This window comes from Molothrus aeneus, chromosome 13 (genome assembly GCF_037042795.1).
Source record: "Molothrus aeneus isolate 106 chromosome 13, BPBGC_Maene_1.0, whole genome shotgun sequence".
Lineage (NCBI taxonomy): Eukaryota > Metazoa > Chordata > Aves > Passeriformes > Icteridae > Molothrus > Molothrus aeneus.
In genome coordinates this window covers 2,600,952-2,622,781 of record NC_089658.1, presented here as the reverse complement: position 1 = coordinate 2,622,781, position 21,830 = coordinate 2,600,952, and the positions used below count along the sequence as shown (strand labels likewise).

The following is a 21,830-nucleotide window of genomic DNA, read 5'->3' as shown; positions in this document are numbered from 1 at the left end:
CTGAGCAAAGGAAAAGGGGAGTTACACCTTAACCAAGCAACTCTGGTGAGCTGAACAGGGTCTGAGAGGAAAAGATGATCACTCTGTGAAGGGCTGCTATGGCAGGAAGGTATTCAAGGATAAAGAACTGCATGAAGGATCTGTTGAAAAACAGGGAAGGCAGAAAGGCCTCTAGTTTGTCTTCACAATTCTGTTCTTTAAGATCATTACATTATCGCTTTAGGCTCACAATCCCAGTCGTGCCCCTGGTCACCATCAGCTGTCAGGTGAGGAGGTTCTCACTCTCTCCTTCACCAGCAATTCCAGCCTCCACCATCCACCTGGCCTGCCCATCTTTGCACCCCCAAAGCTCTGAGGAATAATTTTAGAGAAAGAGAATACATAAATAAATGAGGATGTCATTTATGGCAATGTCTAGGAAGAAAGGAGACCTGATGGTCAGCCAATGAACCATGAGGGCCAGACATGAATCCATGGCATGGCTGCTGACTAAATAGCGTCCTAAAAAGAAAGAAAAATCAGCAAAAAAGCCTTTCAGTAATCTATCTCCTTTACTGCTTGCTTTGTCAGAGTCTGAGGAGATGACAATCACTCACAACACAGAACTGAATAAGGAAATTATCGGCTGCCTCAGCCAACGCGGTGTGGCACACAGTTGTCAAACTCTTGCAAATTTTGTCAGAAGTCTCTGAGTGAACGCTCCTGCAATTTCTAAAGAAGCCCAGAAAAACTCTCTTTCATTAGAAAGGGAAACTTCCTTCTTGCTCACTAGGGCATCTCTGTGAGGGATGCACCAGGCAGCAAAGGGCGGTCCCAGGGCTGCTCCCAGCGCCGGTGCCCTCAGGGGTGTGGGCAGGTCTAATGAAGCCAGCGCCGCACCCTGGGGAAGGCACGGAAGAGGCCGAGACAGACCGGGAACTTAAAAAAAAAAAAAAAATATATATATACATATATATATTAGGGTTGGTTATTAGCTTCAGACAGTGACTGGGTTGATGGATGTGAGCCTTTAGAGAAACTTTGGTATGAGGCAGGGCAGGGGAGCTGTGGGACTACAGGCACTGCACTATTGGGGCAGAGTGGAAATACAACACAGACCCACAAAGGTGTTGGGGAACAAAGAAATAACGGCACCGTGAGGAGGAACCCCGGGGAGGGGATGGCCAGCAGTACCACGTACATAGGAGGCTGCAGGCATCAGCTCAGCACTACTGAAGGCCCCAGCACCGGGGCAGTGCTCACCGCGGGCTCCTCATCCCAACTGCCTGAGGTTCCCGGAGGGCTCGGCCCGGCGGTGCCGTGAGGGAGCCTCCCGTCCCGCCACCTCCCCTCACGACGCGCCGCCCACTGCCGCCTATGCTATTCTGGTGCCGACTTACGCAGGTGACGTAGCAGCATTGCCGGGCCGCACGCAAGTTTCTCAGAGGGGAGCGCTATTCCCATACCGATTTACGCAAGTAGCGCAACAGCATGAGCCGAGCCGCACGCAGATTGCGCATAAAGAGCGGCGCGCCGGGATTCCCGAAGAGATTTACGCCATCCGCCGGCCGGCGGGGGCGGGGCGCTACGGAGGCGGCGTAAGGAGGCCCCCGCCGGCGGCGCCCCGCCTCAGCCGCGGCGGCGGGGGAGGAGGAGGAGCAGCGGAGCGCGCCCAGCGCGATGTGGCAGCGGTCGGTGTGCGTGGGCCTGCTGGCCCTGGCGCTGGGCTACCTGTGCGTGCTGGGCCCCGAGCTGCCCCCCGCGGCCCTGCGGCAGCTCTCGGCCTCTTTGCTGGGGACGCTGCGCCGCGCCCGCTCGCTGGAGGCGCGCACGGTGGCGGCCTGGCAGGCGGCCATTGTCCGCCCTGCGCGCGGCTGGGCGCGCGTCGCCGTCGGGTAGGTGCGGGAGCGCGCGGGGAGCGCCCCTGGCGGCGGGGCGGGAGCGCGCCTGGGCCGGGATGCGCGTCCCGGTGTCCACGTGTGTGGGTATGGAATGTGCGGGTACGGATGTGCTGCGGCACCGGCGTGCATGGGGATGTATCCCGTACCTGGGATGTGTCTGCGCCGCCCAGGTGAGACCACACCTGCAGAGCTGCTTCAGCTCTGGAGTCCCCAACATCAGGACGTGGATTTGCTGGAGCATCTAGAGGAGACCACGGAGATGCTCTGAGGGTGGAGCCCCTCTGCTCTGGAGCCAGGCTGGGAGAGCTGGGGGTGCTCACCTGGACAAGAGAAGCTCCAGGGAAACCTCAGAGCCCTGCCAGGGCCTGAAGGGGCTCCAGGAGAGCTGGAGAGGGACTGGGGACAAGGGATGGAGGGACAGGACACAGGGAGTGGCTTCCCACTGCCATTGGGCAGGGATAGATGGGATATTGGGAAGGAATTCGTCTCAGTGAGGGTGGTGAGGCCCTGGCACAGGGTGCCCAGAGCAGCTGTGGCTGCCCCTGCATCCCTGGCAAGTTGAGGTTGGACAGGGCTTGGAGCAGCCTGGGATAGTAGAAGGTGTCCCTGCCCATGGCAGGGGATGGAGCTCAGATGACCTTGAAGGTCCCTTCCAATCCAAACCAATCCAATCTTTTTCATGGTTCCATGAAAAAGAACTGGATGTGAGTGCAGCACCTCCCACAGTGCTGCTCAGTTGGAGTTGGATGTTGGCCGAGGGGATCAATGATCCAGAACACTCCTGTGGTGGGGATTTAAGTTGGGCTCTGGCCCTCTTGGAGCCCTTCTCAGAGATATTATTCCTACCAAACTTGTCTGTAAAACAACTTTGTGTACAGTCTGAGGTTTGGGGTTCAGGTCAGTTGGAGCTGCTGGTCCATCCAGCACAGGCTGGCAATAAATAGGTACCAGAGACAAGTTATAAAGTGGAGAAAGGAGTGAAGTCTTTCTTTGGGAAGAGGTAACTGAGTCCAGACACAGCTGGAGAGAGATAAGGAGGGAAGGGACAGGGAAGGCAATGGATATTGAGCTCAGGGAAATTCAACACCCTTTCTCTTTTTAAAGTGGGAAGAGAACAAGGGGAAAGTTCAGGAATGTCACATTGATCATATATTTAGTGCTTGACTCACTTTCTTTTAAACATGGACATGGCAGGTAACTTGACTATGACTGGATGAATCATCCTTTGGATGTTGGAAGGAGTTATCCACGTCCATGGCTGTGTGGCTCTGTGTTAGCAGAGGAAGAGGACTTAGTTTTATCCCCTTGGATCTGTAATGATTCATTAAAACAAAATTTGGGGCTAAAATGCTGCTTGAATTTATGATTTCTTTTCTGTGCGATGCTTGGGAATTTCTCTGTCCTTGTTGTAGCAGGTGATGCACATCCTGAGGATTTCTGGGTTGGTTACCTTGTGGAATGGAAAGCCTCAGGGTTTTTCATGTCCTTTATTTTGTGTGATGCAGCTTTTTTTTTTTGTTGCAGCCCAAATGTGACTCCAGAGAGGTCAGTGCCAAGGGAATGCTGAGTGCTGAGCACTCCTCACTGACAGGGAGCAGGAACTGGCCCTTGGAGTGTCATGGGGGGAGAGGTGGAGAAACTCAGGGATCCTGCACGAGTTTGATTGATGGTTTGGATCCCTGTCAGGGAAATGTGGGGCAGAGGAACAGAAATGGCACTTGACAGCAGCTACAGAAGATGTTTAAATTGCATCTCTGTGCAGTTGCTGATGTTATCTCAGGAAGTATTTCCTATTTGTTGTTATCGCTCTGAAACCACAGAGTGAGACAAGGGCAAGTGTTTCTAAATTGTCTTCTGGGGTTCTGGTTCCTGCCACAAAGTCTCCTGTCCTGTAGGCTGAATTAGACTGTGATTAAATCCATGAGACATGGGGACTGGAAGTCAGACTTTCCAAAAAAACCTGGATCTGCTGAAATGGTTCTTATCCTTCCCTTACAATTGCAGGATTTTTCTCCTGTTTCCACTGCATGCTATTTCTGTAAGGTAGGGATGATCCTTTGGAAACTCATTTTCAAATATTTCAACTGACAAATTGCTCTCTTGACTTTTTGTAAACAGAGCCAGCCTGTGTGGGGAGTTATGTGTGGGTTGGCTATTATTAGGAATAGTTGAAACTCCAGAGGCTGATCTAGCTGACTTCAACGCTTTCAGTTTTGTTTTAAACGTGCAGTTTTGAATCACATGGACATTTTAAACCCAAAATACATGGGTATTAGAAGCTTTTAAAAGCTTCTAAGAATTTAAAATGCCACTGTTACTATTCCTGTTTTTTTTTTTTTAAGCAAGCCCAAGGCAGGAAATGAAGTAGAACCTGTATTGTAACACACTCAACCACCTTTGGACCACACAGCTTTCCTTGTTTTCGTGGAGCAGAAAGTTAGAAATCCCTCCCTGAGCACAATAAAAGCCAGTCAACCAGAGAAAGCTTTAGGAGAGAATTTCAGGAAATTCCTGTGCCTTTTTTCCCTTTGGCTGGTTGTTCTCCCCCTGCAGAGTCAGGGATGTGCCCTCCCTGCCCTCCCAGGTGCCCTGAGGTCTGTGTGCTTTTCCCAGGACGCCTTTTCTTTCTCTCTCCCAGCGTCAACGCCTGCGTGGACGTGGTTCTGTCTGGGGTGAAGCTGCTGGAGGCTCTGGGCCTGGAGCCCAGTGATGGGAAGAACCATGCAGTCCTGAAATCTGGGCAGGACCTGAAGGAGGCTTTTGCCCACTTCATGGAGAGAGGGGCGGCTGCCGAGCGCTTCTTCAGCGATGCCGAGGCCTTCCAGGACATTGCCCGCACAGCCTCAGAGCACCCCGCAGCACAGGTGGGTCTGCACCCAGCACAGAGCCTTGGGAATCCTCTTCCCTACTTCCTTGTCACTGCTGACTTTCATTCTCTCTCTAGAGAGCAAATCATTGAGGAAGAAGCTTGTGGTGTAGCTTGAGTTGTGTTAATGGTTTTCCCTGGGATTCTGTCCCCGCTGCAGATGAGGGGAGGTTCAATGGTGTCTCCCCTGCTGACATTCCCAAACTGAAATGTCAGAGATGTCTCTTGGGAGCCAGATGGGGCTGAGGATGTAAAAGAGGCTGGGAGTGAGGAGTTGCCTGATTTTTAGCTGTATGGCCTGTTTTCTGTGAGAGAAGCCAGGAGTGGTTGGCCCATCCAGTGCCACCCTCTGCCATGGGCAGGGACACCTTCCACTAGATCAGGTTGCTCCAAGCCCTGTCCAACCTCACCTTGGGATCCAGGGGCAACCACAGCTGCTCTGGGCACCCTGTGCCAGGGCCTCACCACCTCACAGGGAAGAATTCCTTCCCAATATCCCATCTATCCCTGCCCAATAGCAGTGGGAAGCCACTCCCTGTGTCCTGTCCCTCCATCCCTTGTCCCCAGTCCCTCTCCAGCTCTCCTGGAGCCCCTTCAGGCCCTGGCAGGAGCCCTGAGGTTTCCCTGGCACCTTCTCTTGTCCAGGTGAGCACCCCCAGCTCTCCCAGCCTGGCTCCAGAGCAGCCCTTGGGCCTTCTCCATGGCTTCCTCTGAGCACCTGTGACCTCAGGACAACCCATATTCACTGCTTTTCAAGCTCAAATCAGAGTTGAACTGGAAAGTTTGACCTTTACTATTGAAGAAGCTTCCACAGTTCCTTTCACTTCACATGGGCACAGGCACCCGGTTTCAACTCAGCCTCAAACTGGAGGAAGAATTGCTGCAGATTTAAATGATTCCTTGTCAGCCTTGCTAAAAACCCCCAGGGCTTTAGCCACAGAGAGGTTGCACAGGAGTAAGGGCTGATTAATTGATTTTTACATGGCTGTTACCTGAAGGTGAATATTAAGGTTATAAAAATAAAGAATGCTCAACTTGTTGAGATCTCACTGAGAACTGTAAGATCATTTTGCCTTCAGCCTCAACAACCTTTCGTAACTTGGGTACTGCTGAACCCTGTTCTAAAAAGCCAAAATCTCCAGCCTGTGCTGAGGACTAAATGTGTTTCAAGGTCCCAAAGCAAGGGGATGCCCACACCCAGCTCTGTTTGTTTTACAGCTTTACGTGGGAGGAAATGCTGCTCTCATCGGGCAGAAGCTTGCAACAAACCCAGACCTGAAGGTACACACGTTCAAACATCTCATGCCATTTGCTTGTGTTCTTTAATTTGCTTGTCTCCTGTTACTTCTGTGTAAATTTTGGGGATCTGGCAGTTATTTCTTAGGTTCTGCTGGTGGAACATGGTTGGACTTCCAAGCTAATTTTTAAAAATTGAATTATTAACTTTTTAAAATCAGTTGTGTAGGAAATGCTTAAATTTTGGCAAGGGACATGGCAAGGGAAACTTTGTTTTTCCTTGTTTTCTAGATCCTCCTTTGTGGCCCAGTTGGTCCCAAACTCCATGAACTGCTCGATGACAATGTGGTTGTGCCACCTGAATCCATGCAGGAAAGAGATGAATTCCATCTTATCTTGGAATATCAAGCAGGTACAACAGAGCAGGTGTTCAGTGGTACCCCTGAACATCACTAAGATTGGTGCATTGTCATTCTGAACCTCCATAAACACTAAAATGCTCCCTGAAAACAGAGATTTAACCATGTTAAATCTGATGAAACTGGTAATCTTCTGTAATGAACCGCTGGAAACTGCTGATGAAATTCAGGGTAACCTTCATGTGATGAAGGTTAAAACAGTTCTAAAAGCTAAAATGGCTTTTCTTGCTGCTGATGGAACCCATTGAATTTGTGATTTTGCCCAGGAATAAAGCAGTTCACACACACTTGGTCCTGTTTGCTCCACCCCAGGTGAGCAGTGGGGCCGAGTGAGGGCACCCTCTGCCAACCGCTTCATCTTCTCCCACGACCTGTCCAACGGCGCCCTGAACATGCTGGAGGTGTTTGTGTCCAGCCTGGATGAGTTCCAGCCTGACCTGGTGGTGCTTTCAGGCCTGCACATGATGGAAGGGCAGAGCAAGGAGATGAGACAGAGGCGACTCATGGAGGTGAGATACTGAATCCCTGGATTTCCTTCAGCTCCCCTCCAAGTGTTTTTTGTTTCCCCAGGTTTGAAGGTGTAGGAAGGCTGTGCCTTCAGAGCTCCCACAGGTCTCAGTACTGAACGCCAAAAGGAGAGTGGGACCTGCAGGAATGGCTGAAGTCTAATCATGTAACACTGTCTCTTCTTGGATTCTGTGGCTTGTCTAGGGCAAAGAATGGCTGGTTGCCTGGCTGGAGGGTGTTGATCTGGTTACTGGGCTTATCTAGCAGCTGAACCAGGCTTTTTCTGTGCTGGACACAGATGATCCAGGTTATAATCAACACCTGCACTCCTTAAAGAGCATCTGTCTTGTGCCACCTGTTTTACAGCTGAGGGCTTATCCTGATGTAAGGCATTGGCATTTTTCATGTTCTGGGATCTGCTCCTCTGCAGCTGCTTCAGATTTGTGAGGTTTTTGGAAATAATCCATTAGAAAGGTTCTGAGCTGGGAGCAGATTAAGGTTAGATACAGTTTTCCTGTCCTCAGATTCTGCAAACTAGAAGTTGTTTTATTTCCTCTCCTTAGCAGTACATACACAGGTCAGACATCTCTTTGAATTGTTTATATCCACACACAGGGGGATTAAAGGATGTGTCTTTTGAGTCAAAAACCTTTTTCTTCTTCTGTTCCTTAATAAATATGTGTTCTAAGGTTGTATTTTCCTTTTCCCTGTAGGCTGTGGCCTCCATCTCTGATATCCCAACCGACATTCCCATACACCTGGAGCTGGCCAGTATGACTGATCAGGATTTTATGAGCAACATTGTGCATCAGGTAAGGAAAATGAAAGGATGTGCTCTTTTCACTTCAGTATCACAGTGCACACACTAGTGCATGAATATAGAAATCAAAACTCAGCATTTGGACTGTACATTGGAAGGTGGATGAATTTGAGCTGAGTTTATAATTTTAAAGTATCCCTTGATTTCTTTGCAGAATTTCTTTCCCGGTGGTTCCTTGTTTGGCTTGATGAAGCTCTGATCTCAGTGTTATGTTTTATGTGGAGCTGATGTGGTTGTTATTCTTTACTGTCTGGAAAATTAATTGCACCAAATGGAATGTTTTCTTGGCTAAGTAATTCTTGCCAACTTGTGGAAGTGCAGCGATTGGGAAACTGGGTGCTGCTTCTGCTGAGCCAGCACCGGGGTACTGCAAAAACCCCAGCCTGGGGAGGACTCCAGGTGTGACTCTGCTCCTGAAGGCAAACGTGCTGTCCCTGTTTCTGTTAGCAGGTCTTTCCCCTGGTGAACTCCATCGGGCTGAACGAGCAGGAGCTGCTGTTCCTCACCCAGTCTGCCTCTGGTCCCCATGCCTCCCTGGCCTCCTGGAGCGGCATTCCCGACGTGGGGGTGGTCAGTGACATCCTCTTCTGGATCCTGAAGGAGCACGGCAAGACGGCGCAGCGGGCCTCGGACCTGACCCGGATCCACTTCCACACGCTGGCCTACCACATCCTGGTCACCGTGGACGGCCACTGGGGCAACCAGGCAGCAGCAGTGGCAGCTGGGGCCAGGGCTGCCGGCACCCAGGCCTGTGCCACCGACACCATCGACACCAGCAAGGTCTTCCTCAAAGCTCCCCTGGAGTTTGTCACCTCCCACACGGAGGCGCCATCCAAAATCTCCCTCAATCCGGACGAGCCCGTGGTGCAGTGGCACAGGGAAGGCATCTCCTTCCACTTCACCCCTGTGCTGGTGTGCAAGGATCCCGTGCGGACCGTGGGGCTCGGGGATGCCATCTCGGCCGAGGGACTGCTCTATTCTGAAGTGTATCCTCAGTAGCAAACCAGGAGCCTCCTTCTTCTCCAGCACTGCACGGTGTCTGAGACCCGTGGATTGGGATTTGAAGCAGTGGTGGTATAGGAACAGAACCAGGGTGTGGTGTGTTTTCTGGGTATAAATGAAAAAGAGCCAAAGAATAATTCCAGGTATAAACTGTCAGCTACATTCCAGTCACTCAGCAGTGACTCGAGTGCTTCACGTGCAGGTCAGGTGCAAATGTTTTAATATTTAATGTGAAAACTGGCTTTGTCTTAAGGGGGAGGGACACAAAGACCAAAATCCCTGGCTGGCAAAGTTTGCTGCTCGTAGCTCAGAATGGATCTTTTCTGGTAGTGCTGCAAAGTGCAGCAGCAGGAGAATTTTCTGCCTCTGGATCCCAGAGAGAGCACAGCAGTGCCCAGTCCTGCCTTGCCTCTGGTAAATTCAAAATAAAAGGCTTGTGGGTTATCTCCTCCCAGCACTTTGCAAACCTTCCTTGGGGTGAGGATGGAATTACTGCCTGGTGCAATCACCTCTCCGTGTGCCCAGCTCCAGAGGAGGCCACGGTCCCAAAATGTGACACAGACTGAACCTACTGCAGGCTGCACAGGTGATTCTGGATATCTGTGACTAAGGGTGTTCAACTGAGCCCCAGCAGCCTGTGCTTAGTTTTTAGGAAACAAGGAGTGAAGATAATCAGGTTTTCTGTTTGGAGGACAGCTCTGTTTCCCTGCCAGGGGACCCCCAAACCATTCCCTGTGTTTGCTGTACACTAAATACTCTGCTAATGGTGTGTTACAGAAAAGCTCTTGAGTGCTGGAGACTCATTTTTGGTTGTTTGAGAATGGTTGTGCCAAATTCTTCAGTCTCCCTGCCCTCTATTAGGAAAGTTTAATATATCAGGGAGGGTCCCTCTGGAAGCTCAAAAGCTGCAACAGGTGTTTTCCAGGTAAGACTGAAGTGAGGTGGCCTTTTCAGGGTTTGATCTTGGGTTTTTTTTGACTAGGTCACTGATAGTTTCTTTGCTCTGGCCTGTGAAATTAAAAAAGCAGAATCATGTCTCCTTGTTAAATACTTTGCTTCTATTTTTTTACCTTTTCACAGTCACACACTAAGAATTGCAGAGCAGCAGCATGGTTTTCTCTCTTCCCAGCATGGTTTTGTCTCTGGCCACTTCAGGAACCTGGAGTGTATTTGCACAGCTCTCAAGGCAGTTTTCAGTAGAACTGGGTTAAGTGCAATCAGCCTGTCTGGGCAAGCCTGTGCCTTCCCAGAGCTTGGTAGAGGTTGTTCCAGGTCAGTCTTTGCACCTGAATGGAGGGAGGAGAGTCTGTGTCACTCAGGGTGGAGTGATCTGTTGCAGTAACACTGTCAGGCTGCTGTCAGTGGTGTTCTCTGTTGGGAAAAGCCATCCTGGCTGCTCTGCAAGGATTGCAAATTGGCAGCTGTTGTACTTGCACTGACTCAGCACACAATGCTGTCTGTCATGTGTATTCAGCTTTCCCCTGAGCAGTGTTCTGTGTTGTAAAGAGCAGAAGTACAGTCAGTGCTGTGTTTTCCTGCAACTCAGCCCACCTTGAGCTTCCCTTGAGTGTCAGCATTTTATCCAGGTGCAGGATCTTCTTAAGACTTGAGGCATTTCAACCTAGATTATTTTTTTATGAAGATGATTATTACTACTATTATTATTATTATAATTGATAAACTGTAGCACAGGAGTTGGAGTTCTGGTTTAGTCTTCCAAAACTGAAAATAAATGAAAAGAACCTCTCTTTTTGGCTCACTTAGAGGTCCAAGGCCATTAGCAAGGCAGTTTTGCAGCCTGGGATGGTGGCCTTTTGGCACTCCACTCACTCCTAGGGCCACCAAAGGCCATGGATCTGCCAGCTGGAAACTGATCCTTGGCTTGTACTGTGGATTCTGGACCTGGAAACAAAACAAAACTAAATACACACAAGCTGTCACCAGCAATGGCCCTGCTGCTGTATTTCACTTCTTTCTTGCTAAAACACTTCCAGGGATGTGAGGCTGATGGGACTGACATTCCTTAGGGCCACCTAGAAACATGTGACTGCACACAGACCTTGTCCCAGGGTTAGCTGTGCTTGCACTGAACAGGAACGTGATAGGCTAAAATCAGCTTTTTTAATCCGAGTCAGTAAGTGCTGTAAAGAATCATTAAAAAGGAGCTTACTCCTTAGGAATCATCTGGGCCAAAAAGCTAAATTAATATAATTATTGTTAGCTCCTTCTTCCTGCTGCTCCTCACAGGTAAACATTTCTGCTGCAGCCCATTCTGGGTGTGCTGGAACACCTGGCATGGGGAGTCCCAGCTCTAATCCCAGCAGCTGGGGATGGCCAGGCTGCTCTCTACCCAAATCTGTTTTATCAGGCACATAGAGCTCATCTGCACCCAAAGTCAATTCCCAAGGAGAATCCTTAACCACCATGACCTGTTCATCAGCTGTGCCAGTGGGATCCCTGATTAAGTTGTGGAACAATCTATATGGTAATAAATCTGAATTGAATGGAGGGGCCCAGCAGCCTTTGCTTTGTTTCACATGCTGTGAACATGATGTGCTTAACTTCCTTCTGCCTTCCCAAATTAATGACAGGGAGACAGAGCTGCTGAAATGCTTCCCCTGTACTTGTAGTCTCACACCCCTGCACAGCTACAGTAGTGACAACAAAGAAAAACTGCTTCAACAGCTGCAGAAATACCAAAGCTTCAAAACCAGGCTTGAGCTGACCCTGTTCCCCCTCATCCTCTGTCTCTACAAATTCTGTTTGTTCTCCTGTGTTACTTGTACCTTGAAATCCTCAGTGATGGATGACTCAAACCTCAGCCAGCCTCACTCCTGGAGCAGGGTTTGCAATGGAAATGTTTATTCACACAGATTCTGCTGGAGGTGCAGCAGCAGAGCTCAGCACTGTGACAGCTCACCATGGGAAAACCTGTGCACCTTGGTATTTTCACTTGTGTGTTCCTGTAGCCACCTTGGCTTGGGCTTATTTTGCCTTATCCACGATCCAAAATTAGCATTCTTCCCATGTTTCCTGTGTATGGCACTTAGTGAGGGTCAAGTGCTGGATTATTTGGGAGGTGTGAATCACAGGGGCCTGGCAGATCCCAAAGGACACGTTCCTTCTCCCCTGTGCCCTTGGTGCTGTGCCATGGAAGAGCCAATCCCAAATCCAACTCTTGCCAGTTTAAAGGCTCTTGACCTCTGTTCCTCTCCAGGGCAGTTTCTCAGCATTACTAAGAATTACTTGATTTTCTTTTGTTTCCTGGTTATCTCCTGTTGGGATGTGTGAGCTGACCTCCCTTCCCAAGTTCATTTACAGAACTGGTGCTGAAGTGTTCTTCCTCAGCCTTTAGCAAAGACCTCATTAACTGCTTTGTGCTGGATGTTTTAGAGCTCAGCTCAACTCATTAGCCACTGGAATCCAAAGCCTGGAAAGCAACAGAGCACTAAATCCATTCCAAAACCCAATGGAAAACCATCAGCAGTTGTGCTTGGGTTCTTTTTTCACTATTTATTCTGTAATGATACACTGAATTATCAGGGTTTGTGTGCCACAGGGTGACTTTTCCAGCCATGTCCTGAGCAAAGAGTTAAATAATGGGACAGTTCTGTGAAATGGTACAACAGAACTCAATTTCCAGTTATCCTAAACTGTTGGTTGGGGGTTCTTTTGGAGCTTGCAGCTTAGGTGGAAGCTGAGGGTTGTGAGTGGGTGAACAGCTGAAGTGTTTCTGTGCCAGTATTGTCTCTGTGCAATCTGTTCCAGAGCAGTGCTGGCACAGACTTGTGTCACACAATTGCTGCCTTGCTATTCCTGGGCTAAGGAACCTCAGAGTGTTGGGGAGAACAGGAGAAAACCAGAGGAAAATACTGGGTCTGAGTAACCTTGGCAATAAAACTTGGATTTCAGAGCCAGGAATGCTGGTTCTACCTCTTGGAGATGTCAGATGAAGTTCTCCTCTTTCACTTTGGAGCAGTTCCTTGTGTGGCATCTCAGCTGGATCCAGGCAGAATTCTCAGGGAGTCACTGGTCCAGACTCTGGTGGGAGGATGTTCCCTCAGGAAAGGAGAGGTGCAGGTTGCCAACAGCACATGGCCATTCCCTCCTGTGCCAGGAGCTCTGTTTCCAACACCCTGGCATCAGCCTGTGCTCAGCAGAGCTCACAGCAGCTGGGGAACACAAATGATGGCAGCAATTATCCCATTCAAATGCAAGGGGAGGCAATGGAAAAATAACCCTGGAAACCTCCACTGTGAATTTCTCAGGAAAGCTGCCCCTTGGTGCAGACTGGGTAAAACTGGGTTCAAATCTCACCTGTGTCTTCCATTAAAAACACAGATTTTTTGGAGCAGTTTGGTTTGAGGGAGTGGTAAAGCTTTCCTTGTAGCAGAGCTGGGTTTTCTCTTCTAGAAAAGTCTTGGCAGATGGAGTACTTGTTACAACATGGGCTCTTTTTGAATGCATTTATGTGTGGAGCTTATTATTTTAGCAAAGCTTTCCCCCATTCAGCACTGAGGCTTGTCTGTCTCTGCAGAAGAGGCTTTGCCAACTGAAACCCACTCCCCAGCTGGGAAATCTAAATTCTCAACAGCTTTAAGGCCCCCACATCCACCTTGCTCAGTCACAACCAAGCACAGGAGCACAGCATGTACCCACTAATACTGCCTGTAGCATAAATCAGCATCCAGTTGTCTCAGGGACCTCAACACCACATTTTTTGGGTTGAACACATGTTGCTGGATAGACAGATCATTACTCTTGGCTGGAAAAAGGTCTTGCCACTCAGGCATTGATGTTTGAATGACTTTTGTTTTGTTTCCTGTGCAGCAGCCAAGATGCAAAGTACCTTGTGAGCTCTGCTTTACCCTGTTCATCACAGACCTTGCCCTAAAAAGGGGAAGAAAGGTCCTAAAGCAGATGGTTTCTGCTTCCCTCGAAATTAAGCTCATGATTCTTTCCAGTTAAGGGGGAGAAAAGAGGGGATTAGAATTATGGCTGATGCCAGAAACAGGTTTTGGAACATAAGGTGTGATTTCCAAAATCCCTAAATGCCTCAGTGCAGTCCTGCTGAAGACTCCCTTGCTTCATTCCAGCTGAAAGGGCAGTCCAGCCTCATTACCATGAGCACAAAAATGCTCTCCAGAATGATCCCAGCAATTCACTGCATGCAAATGCCACCATCACCATGCCCAAGGGAGGGAAAGGGGACAGGACAGGAATTGCAGCTCTATTTATTATCCAACTGGAATTACATATTTAAAAATGCTCCCCTAGACATGAAGCTCCCAGGAAGAAAGAAGTTGTTACTGCTTCATTTCATAGAATTGGTTCACTGTTGCATAAGCTTTTCACAAAATATATATTTAAAATAAATCCCTTCACAGTACCTCCAAGTGCAGTATGTGCTCCCTGTGTGACACTTATCCCATCAAAGCATCACAGGACAAAAATCTGCCTTGAATTCAAGTTTTGGGGCTGAAGTGAAGAATTCACAGCCCACCCCTGCTCTTCAATCCTCACCTCTTCTTCCCAGGCACTCTGTTAGGCTGCAGGGACTTTCAGTGTAAGAAGTTAAATGTGAATAAAAATCTCTGCACTGTACCTGACTGACATTGTTTCTTGTCTGGTTTGTTTCAAATTGCCAATGCTCTGCAAAAAAATTCTGTTTAACTCCTGGCAGGAGGGAATCCTTACAGAAGTGCTGCCCTGGGGCTGAACTGACACAAAACCCAGCAGAAAGGACACCTGAGAGGAAAAAAAAGCCACATTTAAGATAAGCAGTCAGTTTGGGCTACCAGAACCCAGGGGAAAGTGAGGGGTCCTACTCTTTCAGTGTTCTCCAGGGACCAGGAGAGCACTTCAGCTCCTGGCTGGGCTCTAAAGATGCATTAATGCTTTTGGATAAGAGCAACAAACCACAGAGCACAGCTGAAGGCTGGGATGTACCCAGAGCCCTGCCTGTACCCTGCTGCCTCCAGGATGTTTCCATGACTAACCTTCCTCTCCTGGGCTGCTAATTATGGAGGGATACAGTCCAACAGTGCAGAACCAAAAGCAGGAAAGAAATTGTCAAACAGCTGGGGAGCTTCACCAGCAAACACAGAGCCCTGAAGCTTCAGTTTTTACTGGTTCATTATGCAAACTCAGCTGCTCACCAGTTCAGCCACTGGAAGGGTTTGATTCTCCTCACCACCCAGGATCCTAAATCACTACTGCTGGCTTTGCTAAAGGTCCTTCTTGAGGACTCACACCCAGCCTGTAGAGAGCTGGACCCTCCATGCTGTGTAGTGAGCTGTGACTGCACTAAGAGTAGCTACACAGCAACCTCTGGTCACTGCAGTGAGTGCCTGGAACAAGGCAGAGCCACAAGCTGAAATCCCTGATAGAAAACAGCTCCATCCAGACTGACAGACAGTGGGGAGAAGCCACCCTGGGGCAGGTCCCTTTCCCCAATCCCAGGCAGCCCTGGAGAGGCTCCTGCACTGCCTGTGCTGCCCAGAGCTGCCCTACTCTGCTGCCTCCTGGCTCTGGTGCTTCTCCTTCCCCTGCTCCTCGTGCCCTGTGGGAGCTGAGTTCTCCTCAGGGCTCGTTTCTGAGTCCTGCTCCTGTTCTGGCTCCAGAGGCAGGGAGGGAGGCTTTTTTGGCAGAGCTGGTGTTGCAGCACCTGGGGAGAGAACACAGTTAAAGTTACTCTGTGCCTATGTGTGTGCTGTCTGCTCTTTATGTCCTTCTCAGCAGCAGAGGTGCAAAACAATCACAGCTTTTAATTACCCTCAGATTCCTCCTGCCTACCATTGGTTTATTGACACTGAGTTATCCAGACCTTACAGTGCCTGAAGTCCTGCTGAAAGGAAGCTCAGGTACAGTCAGAATTCAGTACAAATGTAGGAATTAACTCATGCCCTGGAAGGGAAAACATTTTCTAGAATAATGAATCCCAGAATGGTTTGGGTTGAGAAGGACCTTAAAGCCCATCTCATTCCATCCCCTGCCATGGGCAGGGACACCTTCCACTATCCCAGGCTGCTCCAAGCCCTGTCCAGCCTGGCCTTGGGCACTGCCAGGGATGCAGGGGCAGCCACAGCTGCTCTGGGCACCTGTGCCAGGGCCTCACCACCTCACAGGGAAGTGCCACTTCCAGTTCCACTGAAGCTGGTTTATGCTTAAGCTGCAAAGTGTTGCTTGCACTTCACAGCTTTAGCAAATATGGGGAGAGTTTCCAGGCAGGTAAAGTAGCTGCTTACAGAATTAAATCACAACAGGACACAAGTTGTTTCTACATTTACATTTAAGGTGCCAACTGGTGTTATGAACCAGCTCCCTTCTCTGATCTGGATGATTAAGTCCTTCAGGTACACCCTAAACCCCTGATGTGTCTTATTTTTCAGATTTTCTGGCTAAGTCTTCCCTGCATGGAAAGTTTATTCCATGTGTGAAAAATGGGACAGGTCCTTGGGGATGCCAAAGAAAGAGGCCTGGATTACACAACCACTCTCCTGGTTCAGCCCACAGGCAACAAGACTGAGAGTGACAGAAAATCACCACAGTGAGCAACATCTCCAGTGCATTCCTCCTTGGAAGCTGAGGGGTGAGAGGAGGTCAGCCTTGGAATGGCTCAGGAGATGCTCCCACCCAGCCCCAGCACATGCAGTGATGGGCTGAGCCTCCAAAGGCTCACACCACCCCTCAGTCCCACTAAATCCAGCAACACCTGCAAGGATGGGCAGCTTTGGAGCAATCCAGCTGCAGTTATTGTTGTCAGAGAATGGATGAAAGTACTTTGGGAAATTGTCCATCTTTTCCCTTCTCTGCAGCAGTCTGTCTGTGCATGGCAGCTCCTGGGCTCTTGCTAAGAAAGGCAAGAGGTCTGGTTGCTGAAACTGCTTCCTTCCCAGAGCAAGAGCACAATGTCATGCTAATGGAACCTTGCCCATTGTGGTTCAGACAGGAAGAGAAACTTTCCCAGCCTCCCACATCCCCACAAAAGCAGGAGAGTGAAATACACTACACAGAGCATCTTCCTGAACTCAGAAATCTGGGAAAGTTTTCACCAAATATTGCCCTCACTGCTGTGTCAGCAGTCAATCCCCTCCCACACAGGTGCTGTGACTCTTCCAAAGGGAAGAGAGATTTATTTTCTTCCCTCCCACATCTATACTTGAAAGAACAGCAGTGCAGACGTACCTGGGGGGAGCTGCATGGTTTTCCCATATCCTGCAGCAGAGGACATGGCTTGACCCAGGGCCTGGTTGGAGCCCAAAGGCTGCTGAGAGCTGGATTTCCCTGACCCAGCAGCTTTCTGCTTGGATCTGGACTCTTTTGAAGGCTTGCTCCACACCAGGCTCTCCCCAACCTGCAGGGCAGCCCCCATCTTCTGGGCCATCTCCACCATCTTCTCGAGAAGCAAAAAGAGAAGAGCACTGTAAGCAGGGACACTTCAGAGAACAATAAAGTCAACAACTCCATCAAATAAAGAAAACCTACAAGAAAAGATCTGTGGAGAGCTGGCTATAGTTTGGTGCTTGGGGGAAACATCTCCACTAATTCAGTCCCTTAATTAAGAGGGAATCTTGTCTTGCTGTGTATTGATTGAAGAACTGGGCTTCAAAGAGCAGAAAGGAAGCGAGCAGCTCGCAGCAGGCGCTCGCTCTGCCTGGAAAATCTCACAAGCACAATTTGCTCCTAATAACTGGACCCTAAGTCAAACCTTCTCCTCATTTGCTGCCAGCCCTGGGGTGGCTCCTGAGCTCAGGCACAAACCTCGGGGTCGAAGTCGGGCGTGCTGCTCTCCCTGGCCACGCTGACCTTCCTCTCCATCTCCTGGAACTGGCTCAGGGCCCCCTCCTTGTCGCCCTGGTTGTAGAGCAGGACAGCATAGTTCAGGTTGATGAGGGGGTTGCACCTGCAGCAGACACATGGGATGCATCACATTTCCTGAGGGAACACTTATCCTGGCTGCAGTAATGCTAAGATGTGCCTGAGCAAAGCTGGACACACCTCACTGTCTGGCAAAGTGCTTTGGGAGCATGGCTGAGACCCTCTTGCCTGATGACAGAGCCAGTGTTGGGCTCTGCAAAGGCCCTGGGTGTCAGTGCCAACAGAAACCCCCCATCACTGCCTCCCTCTCTGCAACAGCCAGATCTGGGGGCAATCCTGGGACTCTCTGGCCTCCCAGCCCCACCAGTCATGGGGCTTTTTCATACTGAGACAGATGATTGATGTTTCTCTGATTTACCTCAGAGTCTCCCAGCATTCCCAGTCTGCAGGAGAGCAGCTCATCATGGGACAGGCAGCACAACAGAGCCCTGCTCTTGGGTTTCATAACCTGACACACCACAGGATGTGCTGTTTACATTTCATTTCCTCACCTCCTCTCTCTCCTACCCCAGCTGCACGCAGCTGCAGGTACTGCTACAGGTGAACACAAGCACCTGCACACTCCTGCCCCCTTCCTGAATGAAGATTTCACAAGGCAGAACTGCTCATACACTCTCATTTCCCAAACAGTCCATCTCCTTCACTGGGATACATCAACCCTCTCCATCTGGGCTGGCCAGGTGACACTGTCATGTTTTCTGAAAAATCCTTTCACCAGGATTTCTTCTCCTGGGAAGCTGAGAAGCCTCAGAGAAAAATGAAAACAAGAATTATCTGATTGCTTCTCCTGTTTTGCTGCTTTGGAATGTGGTCTGGAGATTGTTTACAGGTGGTTGTTGGATTGGTTTCATGTGAATTGTTTTAACTTAATGACCAATCACCATCAGCTCTGTCAGACTCTGAGGAGTCAGTCACAAGTTTTTCATCATCATTCTTGTTAAGCCTTCTGATGTATCCTTTCTCTTTCTTTAGTTTTTGTATAGCATTCTTTAATACAATATCATATCATAAAATAATAAATCAGCCTTCTGAGAACATGGAGTCAGATTCCTCATCCCTCACCTCGTCCTGGGGACCCAGCAAACTCAACAGCCAGGGTGGGTGGAGCAGCTGTGCCTGCTCACAGCTCCCTGTGTGGACCCCACAGGAGCATCCCTGCACCCAGGCCAGGCAGGGATGCTCTGATGCTCCATGGATTGACAAGAAATGTGAGTGAGGTACTGGTGCCCTCTCCTGGAGCATGGCTGGGATAACTGGAACCATCCATGGCCAAGGCAGAGGCAAAAATAAATAAATAATATCCTGTAAAAGTTTTATAAAGAATATCCTTGATTTAAATATATTTTAATTCTATTTTGCCTTTAATTTTTGCTGGTGTTAATGGATTAATGGTCTCTTTTTATTCACTAGAGCTCCTGCTTGACCAGTCTGTTGTTGACAACAGTTTTAATGAACTCTCTGTTCATTAAAAGCTGTTGTCAATCAGTGGGCACTGTCTTGTATTTGCACTTTGAAATACCCCCAGGATGGGCAGTGAGTTTTGTGAATACATGTTTGCTGTCTCACTTTTTTGTCCCCATTGCTCCTCTGGAGCAATGCAGAAGGGAAGGATCCTGCTGGCCCTGGGCAATAAATGAAGTGTAACCTGCAGGCCCTGACTCTCCAGTCCTGGTGATTCTCCATCCCAGTGCAAGGAAGGCAACTCTTAAAAGAAATCTCACTGCATTTATAACCATGGCTTCTTCTCCTTTAACCAGGAAACTGGAATGCTGAGCCCACCACAGAATAAGCCCTCCTCCCTGTCTTTGCCAAAACACTGAGGAGATCAGACAGTCCTGAGAACAGCCAGTTTTAAAATTAATTGAACCTGATGGAGCTATTTCACCACCTTCAAGAGCTGAGAAGCAATATGACAGTCAGAGAAAAATCAATAGCTGAATACCCACAGAAAGGACAGTTACAAGCCACAACCAGGAGTGGAACACATTTTTCTTAAGAGTTTTCCAAGTTATTTCTATTCCAATCCCCAGCACGGCACCTAGGCCACTACAAAGGCATTCCTGGTGATGGAAACCAACCACCTTCATCCCCACCAGCTCAGAACACACCAGCAAGGGAAACTTGTGGGGACACAGATTCAGCCTCACAGCCTGGATGTTCCCCCCAGCAGGCCCTGGCAGTGGGAATTCATTTTTGCTTTGATGAGGGTTTATTTTCCTGGTCAGACCATAGAGCTGAAGCATTGCTCAAGTGCCAAATACCTGGGCAAAGTTGTAGAGCCCATTTACTGTTCCTTCTCTTTGAGCAAAGCACACAAGGCCCTGACTAAGGAGTCTGAGCTGCCTTTAAGGTCTTGTCCTGCCTTGCTATGCATGGAAAGATGATCAGGAACAGAATCATGGAATGGTTTGGGTGGGAAAAGACCTTAAATCCCATCCAGTGCCACCCCAGCCATGGCAGGGACCCCTTCCACTGTCCCAGCTGCTCCAAGCCCTGTCCAGCCTGGCCTTGGGCACTGCCAGGGATGCAGGGGCAGCCCCAGCTGCTCTGGGCACCCTGTGCCAGGGCCTGCCCTCCCTCACAGGGAGGGATTCATCCCTGGTGTCCCATCTACCACCAGCCTGTGTGGCCCCTGCAGATCAAAGTGCTTTTGGCACTGCCCTGTCAGCTGCAGACAGGCTCTGGAGTGCTGGTAGGTCTAAGTCTGCAAATATTCACAGTAAACTGGGGAGAGAAACAAAACTATTAATAAATATGAGGTAATTTTGGTTTTGTGCCTGGAATGATGACATACTCTGAGGTTCAGCTTAACATTTCTGAAATCAAGTGCTCTGATTTTAAGACTTAGACTGCAAACATAGATGTTCTTAATGAAGGAGCTGCCCTTTAACTTGCTTTATACAAACTTTTGCACATTCTCCCAGCTAAAGTCTTCCCTCTGCCCAATTCAGAACAGGCTCTACCCCAGACATCTCACTGCTCGGCACTGTGTTTAAATTTTGGGTTAAAAAGTATGTTTTCTTCTACTCAATCTGCTCCACTGTGTATAAATATTCACCAAAAAGAGGACTGGCATCCAAAGTCACCACCACTGATTCACTACCCAAACAGCAAAACAAAAAACAGCTCTGGGTTGCTCTGAAATAAAATCCTCTCTCATTTTTCAGAGCTGACTTAAATTAAAAAGAAAAAAAAAGTTTTAACACTGTCACTGTCACAGCTACAAGAATAAAAGTATTTCCCAACTACAAACCATTTAGGGTTGAGATAGAGTGAGAGGCAAAGGGAATGAGTGCAGGGAGGCAAAGCAAGCCCAAACCAGTGACAGCTCTGACAAAAACTTACTTGTCCAAGGCCACAGCTTGCTCATAGGAACATTTGGCATTCTCAATGTCTTCAAGGTTGGTCAGAGCAACTGCACCAAAGCAAAACATACACACAGGAGGAGATGTTTCACAAGCAGCTGATTTTTAGGACAATTCTGAATGTCATCAAATAGGTGTCAGCAGGGTTGTCTGGACTCCTGCCAGGATTAACCCTACTGGATGGAATGGCCTGGGTTGGAAGTGACCTTAAAGCTCATCCAGTCTCAACCTGCTATGGACAGGGACACCTCTCACTATCCCAGGTTGTTTCAAGTCCTGCCCAGCCTGGCCTTGGACACTTCCAGGGATCCAGGGGCAGCCACAGCTGCTCTGGGCAACCTGTGCCAGGGAAGGATTTCTTCCTAATATCCCATCTAACCATACAATGTCATTTCTGACATATTTATCTCATTTCATCCCAACAATATCCAGTGCTGGAAACCCACACCCACTCCTTAGGCAACCCAACCCCAGTCTCACATGTGCCAAGACTTTTCCAATATTTAATCTGGATCTGACTGCAGTTTTCCCTTCTATTTCCCCACAGAGAAGAGACTGGGCATCAGCTCCTTAGTAAAGCCTTTATGGCATGTTTCTTTACTTCACCCCACACCTCCTGTCTGTGCTGTGGTGTTCCCAAGAGGGATGCACAGGGAGCATCCCATACCTGCCAGGAGCATGTAGAGCTCTGCCATCTTGGGCTGGAAGTTGATGGCAGCACTGAGGAAGTGGAAGGCTGAGGCATACTGCTGCATTGTGAGGTGCACCAAGCCCAGGTTGTACAGGATCTTCCAGTCAAAGGGAGCCAGGTAGTTTGCCCTCTTTAAGCAGCTGACAGCCTTGGGAAAAAAGGGA

The 21,830-nt window shown here is 49.1% G+C and overlaps 2 protein-coding genes across 6 annotated transcripts in view; one reads left to right on the top strand and one right to left on the bottom strand.

The window, feature by feature from the left end:
* The first annotated feature begins 1,628 nt into the window (after positions 1-1,628).
* ADPGK (ADP dependent glucokinase) lies at positions 1,629-14,339 on the top strand. Of its 2 annotated transcripts, none has more exons than XM_066558548.1 (7): positions 1,629-1,874; positions 4,519-4,744; positions 5,965-6,027; positions 6,274-6,394; positions 6,714-6,910; positions 7,622-7,720; positions 8,179-14,339. In XM_066558548.1, the coding sequence occupies exons 1-7, from the start codon at positions 1,660-1,662 to the stop codon at positions 8,725-8,727; spliced, it is 1,470 nt and encodes a 489-aa protein (XP_066414645.1). In that variant the 5' UTR covers positions 1,629-1,659; the 3' UTR covers positions 8,728-14,339. The 2 variants fall into 2 exon arrangements, with proteins under 2 accessions (XP_066414645.1, XP_066414644.1); XM_066558547.1 differs by having other exon boundaries at positions 8,176-14,339.
* Positions 13,949-21,830, bottom strand: part of BBS4 (Bardet-Biedl syndrome 4) — an 89,662-nt gene continuing 81,780 nt past the window's right edge. For 3 of the 4 annotated variants that reach the window (XM_066558545.1, XM_066558543.1, XM_066558542.1), the window contains 5 exons: positions 21,643-21,814; positions 20,956-21,025; positions 17,494-17,635; positions 16,918-17,125; positions 13,949-15,397 (listed from right to left, as the gene is read on the bottom strand). In XM_066558545.1, coding sequence (XP_066414642.1) covers positions 15,240-15,397; positions 16,918-17,125; positions 17,494-17,635; positions 20,956-21,025; positions 21,643-21,814 — 750 coding nt within the window. In that variant the 3' untranslated portion in view covers positions 13,949-15,239. The remainder of the gene's footprint in view (positions 15,398-16,917; positions 17,126-17,493; positions 17,636-20,955; positions 21,026-21,642; positions 21,815-21,830) is intronic. The other variant, XM_066558544.1, reaches the window with a different exon arrangement.